Raw genomic sequence first — 9,803 nt, 5'->3', positions numbered from 1 at the left:
GGAGGCACCCTGGTTTGAAACCACTGGTGTAGACTGACACAGCGGAGATGTTAGGCAAAACTACAACTCCCAGCATGCCCAGAGAGCCTTCAGCTGATGGGAGTTGTGCAACAGCCAGAGAGGCACTGGTTAGGGGGGAAAGCGGCACTATACAGAATGGCGCCGTGCAGGTGAAGTCCGGACGATAAATAAAAACAAAGTCAGATTAATTTTTTTTTTTTTTGTACTTTTTATATTTGACGTCAAATAGAATAAAACAAATTCTCCCCAACCCCCAATTGATCTGTTTAATACAAACCGCGTTCAGGCGTCTACAAAAGAATAGTCGCGAAACAAGATATTATAGCGCCGAAAGAAAAATAAATTACATTCTGCTCTACCGCGAAATATATCAAAAAGAGTAAAAATCCAGTTAGTGCGAGAAAAAAAATAAAAATATAGGAGTGAAAATAGTTAAAAAAAAATAAGTCTGTGGCTACGAGAGGGCGGGGCTTACTATAACCCCGCCTTCAGATATGTCACAAGTGATATCTACCGGTAATACTGAGTAACGTAACATGTGCGCGGTTTATTACTCCAGATACAGTCAGAGCTGCGTTCACAGTTCTGCTCTTACTCTATTCACTGCCAAAGCTGCATTTCTACAATGCACGACTGAAGCAGATATTAATAAGACTACAACTCCCAGCACCCTAGGATAGAGCTACAGCAGTGGTTTCCCAACCAGGGTGGCTCCAGCTGTTGAAAAACTACAACTCCTAGCTGTAGCTCTATCCTAGGATGCTGGGAGTTGTAGTTTCGCAACAGCTGGAGGCACCCTGATTGGGAAACACTGAGCTACAGTATAAAAGTGAGTCCCATCTGTCATAATGCAGTGTTTCCAAACCAGGGTGCTCCCCAGCTGTTGCAAAACTAAAACTCCCAGCATCCTAGGATAGAGCTACAGCAGTGGTCTCTCAACCAGGGTGCCTCCAGCTGTTGCAAAACCACAACTCCCTGCATGCCCAGACAGCCAGAGGCTGTCTGGGCATGCTGGGAGTTGTAGTTTTGCAACAGCTGGAGGCACCCTGGTTGGGAAACACTGAGCTACAGTATAAAAATGAGTCACATCTGCTAGACTGTACCGGGGTGCTCCCCCAGCTGTTGCGAAACTACAACTCCCAGCATGCCCGGACAACCAAAAGCTGTCTGGGCATGCTGGGAGTTGTAGTTTTGCAACAGCTGGAGGTGCCCTGGTTGAGAAACACTGAGCCACATCTGCTATAATGCAGTGTTTACAAACTATGGTGCCTCCAGCTGTTGCAAAACTACAACTCCCAGCATGCCCGGACAGCCAACGGCTGTCCGGGCATGCTTGGAGTTGTAGTTTTGCAACAGCTGGAGGCACCCTGGTTGAGAAACACTGGTCTATTGGATTCCAAGCTCTGCGGGAGTAGAAGACATGATTTAGCAGAAGAGCCTTCGATGCAGCTTTGGCTGTGACTGGAGGACAAGGTGAAAACATAACCATAAAACACAAGTGGGATTATACAGTGATCATGTGCTGCGGGGGGAATAAAGTGCAGGAGTCTGTGCTAGTGGTTGGATCTATCAGGGGGGGGGGCCGTGCAAAACTACGACCTGCTGCAGTGCATGCTGGGGGTTGTAGTTCCCAGCGATAGGACAGGTGCAGATTTCAGTGTTTATGACCGAGGATTCAAATTGCAATAAAAAAAAAAAAAAGTTAAAACCTTCCTGGGGCTGCAGAGAAACAAAGGGGGAATTTATAAATAGTTGCGCAACAAATTTTTTATTTTTTTTGCCTTTAAGGTCATGCGCCATAGTTCCATAAAGTCACACAAGCTTTCAATAACTTTGGCGCATTTTCACGCTCCACAGCGGCATCTCATTTTGTCATTGGATTCCGCTCGGAAATTCCGTTGCAGCAGAGTCCCATTGTTCTCTCTGGGATTCTGCGGCACACGGCAGAATTTCACCGCCAGAAATACCTGCCGCGGAAATTCCGATGCCGGCAATTCTTTCCGCAGAATACGCTTGCCGACTGCCTACGGGGACGACCCATTTCCGAGCGGTCCTAGCGCCGGCGTGTTCTGCTGGCGGCCTCTATTTGTGGGCGGACCTACCGCCAATATTCCATTGTGTAAACATCGCCTGTGCGGTCGCAGTCGCGGAGATGCGCCCAGTAAATGCGACCTGTGGCAAAAGTGGCAAATCCTAAATCTTTAACCACTGTACAAATCAGCCTGGAAAATCCTCGACCGGACGCGATTGTAAAAAAAATTTACAAAAAAAATAAAAAGTTGCACAACTTGTGCGCAAAGAACACAGCAAGAAATGTATGCGACTTTAAATTAACCCTTCTGAATCTTTTAGTAAATTCCCCACCCCCCCTAAAGAGCAGAGAAACCTTAATACATAGCGCGTCCTCGTACCTATACAAGTTACATCAGGTCTATAGTCACATCCGGAGCTGCGTTCGGTTTTTTGCTTTTGCAATTTGTGGGCGCGGGTTTCTCAAAATCTTTATAGAGAAGTGGACTCTGCTGCATGGCATGCTGGGAGTTGTAGTCACCTTATGCTGGAGGTTATTGTGCAGCGCCATGGAAGATCCTGCAGCCTGAGAGACAACAGGATTGCCGATGCAGCTTCGGCTGTGACTGGAGTAGAAGACATGATTGAAGCCGATTATCAGCAGTTTTTCTGAACAGAATGTCTTTGGCTGTTGCAAAACTACAACTCCCAGCAGGCTGTCCGGGCATGCTGGGAGTTGTAGTTTGGCAACAGCTGGAGGCACCCTGGTTGGGAAACTGATACAGAATCTATTGAACCCTTCAGATTCTAAAATCCATTCATTGGGACTGCAGACTATGATTTACTAAATACATGAACAGATGCGTGACAGTATCACTGTGCTGCCTTAAAGGGGACACGCACTATTTTATCTGCTCTGTATTCAGTCCCTGTGTATAATTAAAGGGGTACTCCGGTGGGGGGGGTAACATTTTTTGAATCAACTGGTGGGAGAAAGTTTAACAGATTTGTAAATAACTTATATTAAAAAAAAAAAAAAAATCTACCCTTCCAGTACTTATTAGCAGCTGTATGCTACAGAGAAAATTCTTTTCTTTTTGAATTTCTTTTTTGACTTGTCCACAGTGCTCGCTGCTGACACCTGATGCCCGTATCAGGAACTGTCCAGAGCAGGAGAAAATCCTCATAGCAAACCTATGCTGCTCTGGACGGTTCCTGACATGGACAGAGGTGTCAGCAGAGAGCACTGTGGAAAAGACAAAAAAGAAATTTAAAAAGAAAAGAATTTCCTCTGTAGCATACAGCTGCTAATAAGTACTGGAAGGATTAAGATTTTTAAATAGAAGTCATTTACAAATCTGTTTAACTTTCTGGCACCAGTTCATTTAAAAAAAAATTATAATAATTCCCCGGCATTCCCCTTTAAGCACGTTCTGGTAGCTTTCAATGTCAGACTCTTCCTTGTGTTTCTGCTCAATGTCCAGGAGGGGGCAGTATAGTCAGAAGAGGTTACAAGATGCACAATGCACATACAATACCTGCTGACTGTTCCCCTTTAAAAAGGGGTACTCTGGGGGGAAAAAAAGTTTCAAATCAACTGGTGCCATAAAGTTAAACAGATTTGTAAATTACTTCTATATAAAAATCGTAATCCTTCCAGTGCTTATCAGCTGCTGTATGCCCCACAGGAAGTTGTGTAGTTCTTTCCAGTCTGACCACAGTGCTCTCTGCTGCCACCTCTGTCCATGTCAGGAACTGTACAGAGCAGGAGAGGTTTCCTATGAGGATTTGCTCCTACTCTGGACAGTTTCTGACACAGACAGAGGTGGCAGCAGAGAGCAATGCTGACTGGAAAAAGAGCTACACCACTTCCTGTGGAGCATACAGCAGCTGATAAGTACTGGAAGGATTAAGATTTTTGCATAAAAAGTCATCTACAAATCTATAACTTTCTGGAACCAGTTGATTAAAAATAAATTCCCCCTTTAAGTGTGTGACCAGTCCCTGGCGGGTATCAGATTCACGGGCAGCACAAACTACTGGGCTGAGAAGAATTAAAACCCAATGAAGAATTATTATCCCTGCAAGAATTTACAGCAAACGTCTGCAGAGCTACAAGACACACTGTAACGCAGCCGCAGCTCTGATACCAGAGATACAAGACACACTGTAACGCAGCCGCAGCTCTGATACCAGAGATACAAGACACACTGTAACGCAGCCGCAGCTCTGATACAAGACACACTGTAACGCAGCCGCAGCTCTGATACCAGAGATACAAGACACACTGTAACGCAGCCGCAGCTCTGATACAAGACACACTGTAACGCAGCCGCAGCTCTGATACCAGAGATACAAGACACACTGTAACGCAGCCGCAGCTCTGATACCAGAGATACAAGACACACTGTAACAGCTGCAGCTCTCCGATACCAGAGGTACAAGACACACTGTAACGCAGCCACAGCTCTGATACCAGAGATACAAGATACACAGTAACGCAGCTGCAGCTCCGATACCAGAGCAATAAAATACACTGTAACGCAGCTGCAGCTCTGATACCAGAGATACAAGACACACTGTAACACAGCTGCAGCTGATACCAGAGATACATCACGTATTGTAACGCAGCTGCAGCTCTGATACCAGAGATACAAGATACACTGTAACGCAGCTGCAGCTCTCCGATACCAGAGATACAAGACACACTGTAACGCAGCTGCAGCTCCGATACCAGAGCTATAAAATACATTGTAACGTAGCTGCAGCTGATACCAGAGATACAAGACACACTGTAACGCAGCTGCAGCTCTCCGATATGAGCCAGCATGAAATGTTCTAGACAAATACACGTGTAAAACACTAAATACAGACCGAGCTGGAATGTGTCAGTATGCAGCATACAGTACCGAGAATGCTCTAGTCACCTCCAGAGCTGCAGTCACAATTCAGATGTCTTATGAGGACAGAACCAACCGGCAGTGCATTATACAATATAAAAGAAAACAACTCCCAGAATGCATCTCTGTACAGCACACTGCAGGATCCAGTTGGTACAAAGTAGAAACCAGCAGAAGTATGAATGCAGCTCTGGCTGTGACTACAGTAGAAGACTCAGGATCGGAAAAGGTTTTAAACATCACTAAATATTGTATAAAAAAAAAAAAATTATAAAATGAACCTACACAGAAAGGGTTAACAGTGATCAGAATTGCTTCCCCCTACACCAGTGTTTCCCAACCAGGGTGCCTCCAGCTGTTGCAAAACTACAACTCCCAGCATGCCCGGACAGCCAACGGCTGTCCGGACATGCTGGGAGTTGTAGTTTTGCAACAGCTGAAGGCACCCTGGTTGGGAAACCCTACCCTACACCAATTACCCAGAGGGGCAAATAATTGCCCCCTTTCAGGTTCAATATTGCCTACGATTTACAGCAGTTGTGGCTCTCGCTTTACAGCAGGGTTCTGGCAGTGATACTTTGTGTGTTAAATGTAACAGTTTGTTTTTTTGTTTTTTCCCCATCACAATAAAAGAATAAAACCAAAAGTAAAATGGAAAATAAAATAATAAAAAAATAAAATAAAAAGGCGTCACATGACCGCGGCGTCAGGTGCGACGAGGGCTCAGGTGTGAGAGTCTTCACGTACGATCCCTTAGGGGGCAGATTCCCAGGAGGAAACGATTCTGTAACATCCACGTCACGAGGAAAAACACGATCCGCGCCGGATCATAAAACCGGAGCGATCCGAGCGTAAGGCAGAGCGGCCAGGAATGTCGCGTCCCAGGCGCCTCCGGACAGGCAGCGGGGGAGGGGAGAGAGATTCCAGTGTAAAGTGACAGATCATGGTGTCAGGAGATCTGCTCAGGCTCATCCGCAGCTTCTTGCACTGATAACAGAGCGCCGTCCCTTTAAATGTCCAGTCCCCCCCAACATGGCGCCTCAGAGCTCGGTGGTCAGCAGACATCGCGGTCTGGTCACGTCTTTGGGAGTCACAGCGCTGAAAAAAAATAAATAGAGTCAGAAGTCTCCGAAATCAGCGCCGCGCCAAAGTCTGAGAAGCTTCTATAGTGAATAATAGAGAATAAAGTAGAGGTTCTTGTGTATATCTTGTGCTTACCTGTTTTAGCTCATGTGGCAGGTATGGGGGATTTCCAGCCATACTGATTCCAATTCCATCAGTTACATTATTTCCCACTGCAGCCTATATTACCCATAAATCCTCTGGAGTCTAATCAATGCACCTGCTCATCTAATGAGGCTGCTGGCGCTGATTAGACTCAAAGTGGGTTGGGATGAGTTCACATTATGAGCAGTTTTGATGCGTTTTTTTTGTGTTTTTAGAGAAATATTGGAATTAAGAGAAACTGATTTGACCTGTAAACACAACTGACGTGTTTTATGAAGACTTGAAGTCTTCGGGTTGTGTTCACACGTTACATTTTTACTGTATTTTAGCAGTTTTTGCTGACATTTTCCAAAAACACACACTTTGCGGTCATTGCACAACTGCTGTAAAATATCAACATTTTCATTTGTTTGCTGCAATTTTAGGAAGGAAGGAAAAAACACAGCAAAAATGTTATGTTTAACAGAGCCTCAAGGGAGGTGTATACAGTAACTAATATATATCGTGATCTCAGAGATAGCAGCAGTATACAGATAGAGCTGGAGGAGGTGTATAACTACTATATATCCTGATCTCAGAGATAGCAGCAGTATACAGATAGAGCTGGAGGAGGTGTATAACTACTATATATCCTGATCCCATAGAGATAGCAACTGTATACAGATAGTAGTTATACACCTCTCCTCCAGCTCTGTCTGTATACTGCTGCTATCTCTATGGGATCAGTATATATAGTAGTTATACACCTCCTCCAGCTCTATCTGTATACTGCTGCTATCTCTATGGGATCAGTGCATAGTAGTTATATACCTCCTCTCCAGCTCGCTCTGTATACTGCTGCTGCTATCTCTATGAGATCAGGATATAGAGCGAGCTGGAGAGGAGGTAGATAACTACTATACACTGATCCCATAGCGGCTAGCAGCAGTATACTGGAGAGGAGGTGTACAACTAATATTCTGATCTCAGAGATAGCAACAGTATACAGATAGAGCTGGAGGGGAGGTGTACAACTACTATATATTCTGATGTCAGAGATAGCAACAGTATATAGTTAGAGCTGGAGAGGAGGTGTATAACTACTCTATATCCTGATCTCATAGAGATAGCAGCAGCAGTATACAGATAGAGCTGGAGGGGAGGAGTCTGGGAGCTAGCAGGAGGGATCTGATAGGTCACCATGTAGTTTACAGGCAGTCAGCTGACCTAGAACTGACCACTTCCTCTGACACATTAAGCATTGTGATTTTCTAAGGGTCAGACCGGTGATTACATGACCTAGTTACAGTAACAAAACAGATAGTGCTGTAGGTCTAGTAATGGTGAATGTGCAAAAAAAAAAAATAACGTGAGTGCTTCTTTAAAGAGATTATATGGAAGAAATCCAGTTGATTTCTTCCAGAAACAGCGCCACACACCTGTCCATGGCCGTGTGTGGTATTGCAGCTCAGTTACACTGAAGTGAATGTGGCCGAGCTGCAACACCACCCACAGCCTGTGGACAAAAAGAAAGCGGCCGGGGGTGGGGCACCTGATCTCACCTGGCAGGGACGGCAGGAATGTGGCTGACATCGAGGGTCTCTGCGGCAGGTGGAGAGTCGGTCACATTATTCAGGACTTTTGCTGGCAGGGAGGTCTCTGCTCCGAGGTGACCATTGGATACGACTCCGCTCTGAGGAGAGGAAGAATCCGAAAGACTTCCAGAGCTGTTCTGCTGGTGCAGTGTCTGCTGGGAGAGGTAGTGTTAAGTATACTGTAGAGTGGTGGTCTCCAAACTGCGGACCTCCAGCTGCTGCAAAACTACAACTCCCAGCATGCCCGGACAGCCAACGGCTGTCCGGGCATGCTGGGAGTTGTAGTTTTGCAACAGCTGGAGGCACACTAACAAATTTAGTTTTGCAACAGCTGGAGGCACACTAATGCAAAGTTATATCCGAGTGATGATATCCATTTTAACAATTGTAGCTGCACTTACCGGTATTAACCACCGCGGGGCGATAGCCGTGTAAGACGGGACCTACAGAAAACAACCAACATATCATTTCCTTCCTCACAGGGGGCTGAACCAAAGCCGCTGTATGTGACACTTACCACAGGGGGCGTCACCGGCGGGAGAGGAGCCTCTGTGAGGTCTATAAGGTTCTCGGTCAGCGACGCCAACAGCGCGTCCAGGTCATCAGTCGCGCTCTGCAGACGGAATAAGATCATGTAAGACACAGATGCCTCCCCGCCGGCACCGGCCGCCCCTTCCTACCCCAAATGCTATAACCAGGCTCCCAATAATAATGGGGCAAAAGTTAAAAAGGGGTCTCCCGGCCTCAATACGGTGGAGTAGACAAAAATGTAGGAATATCGGTCATAAAGGGCGACTCCATTTACGTGATCTATGTTAATGAAGCCTGATGAATGGATGATCTGAACTTCTGATCGTTCGTTACAATGTATCAGTGCAGGTAAAATATAACGGTTTCCAGTCCGCACTGATTTTACCTTGATTTGCGAGGCTTGGTCAGCAGGGGGCAGCGCGCAGGATATCGCCGGGTTGTCAAGTTTTGGTTCCTTTAGTTCCTGGGATCCAAAATTTCTACAGATAAAATAAATATAAATAAATGAATAAATAAATCCACATGTGACATTTCAGTGGAACTGGTCCGACCGCTTACAGGTCACATGACATCACCGACACCGAAGACGGTTCAAGATCTGGTGCCAGGGGAAATCCATGAGCTGCAATTGTAGAGGTGAGGGAGGGGGGGAGGGGGGCATTATACCTGCAGGGAGGGGGCGCATTATACCTGCAGGGGCTAAGGGCAGGGAGGGTGCAGGCTGCACGTGCTGTGGGGGGTTAAGGTAAGAGGCGAAGAACAGTAAACCTGCATGAGCCATATCTGGGGGGTACAGGGTGGGTGCAGGGGGGGGGGGGTCGGCCGTCACTCACGTTATGAAGATAGTCTGTTGCGGAGTTGGCGGTTCTCGTTCCGGACATTCTTGCACCATTGGGCGGTTGGAGACTTTCACAGTGACGCTTCTATGGAGGAAACATCAACCATTATCCTGGGAGGGGAGGGTGAGATACACATGAGCACAGGGGCCCCGGGGGCCACTCACCTGGGAGACGCTTCCTCAGAGGTCACTGTCACATGACTGATCCCAGCATCATCTCTGATCATCTGTGAATGCACAAAGCTCCAGGGTCAGAGAAAACCTCTGAACATAACTCTGCTATCCCAACAATACGTAGTCATCTACGACCACAGATAACACTGGGGAGATAAGTACAGACGCTGTACGCACCCCCCCCCCCCCCCCCCCCCCCCCCGCCGCTCTACAGCCACACGTCACCTTGTGTCCGGCCTCCACCTGCGCCTTCAGGATATTGCTCTTTATATCGGTGGGCAGCCATATTGGAGCGGACGCTGGAGCTTCAACCATGTTATTTAGACATTTCTCCATCAGCTTCACTGGGTCCTCCTGAGGCAGATAATGATACAATGATGGGGTTATACTGGAGGGAAGAGGCGGAGGAGCAACAGACAAGGGAGAGAGAGGCGGAGGAGCAACAGACAAGGGAGAGAGAGGGCGAAGGAGCAACAGACAAGGGAGAGAGAGGGCGAAGGAGCAACAGACAAGGGAGAGAGAGGGCGA

General features: G+C 46.8%; 1 protein-coding gene across 4 annotated transcripts in view; it reads right to left on the bottom strand.

Annotated features, from left to right (window-relative positions):
- Nucleotides 1-5,385: 5,385 nt before the first annotated feature.
- The window catches only part of EPB41L5 (erythrocyte membrane protein band 4.1 like 5), a 53,786-nt gene continuing 49,368 nt past the window's right edge, over nt 5,386-9,803 (bottom strand). For 2 of the 4 annotated variants that reach the window (XM_056534509.1, XM_056534508.1), the window contains exons 17-24: nt 9,501-9,629; nt 9,267-9,328; nt 9,097-9,186; nt 8,649-8,742; nt 8,250-8,345; nt 8,134-8,175; nt 7,700-7,887; nt 5,386-6,029 (exon numbers count right to left, since the gene is read on the bottom strand). In XM_056534509.1, the coding sequence (XP_056390484.1) occupies nt 5,972-6,029; nt 7,700-7,887; nt 8,134-8,175; nt 8,250-8,345; nt 8,649-8,742; nt 9,097-9,186; nt 9,267-9,328; nt 9,501-9,629 (759 nt within the window). In that variant the 3' untranslated portion in view covers nt 5,386-5,971. The remainder of the gene's footprint in view (nt 6,030-7,699; nt 7,888-8,133; nt 8,176-8,249; nt 8,346-8,648; nt 8,743-9,096; nt 9,187-9,266; nt 9,329-9,500; nt 9,630-9,803) is intronic. The other 2 variants (XM_056534505.1, XM_056534507.1) reach the window with 2 other exon arrangements.

The sequence above is a fragment of the Hyla sarda genome, chromosome 8 (genome assembly GCF_029499605.1).
Source record: "Hyla sarda isolate aHylSar1 chromosome 8, aHylSar1.hap1, whole genome shotgun sequence".
Taxonomy (NCBI): domain Eukaryota; kingdom Metazoa; phylum Chordata; class Amphibia; order Anura; family Hylidae; genus Hyla; species Hyla sarda.
Note: the sequence above shows the minus strand (reverse complement) of the source record. Positions and strands in the feature narration are given on the sequence as shown.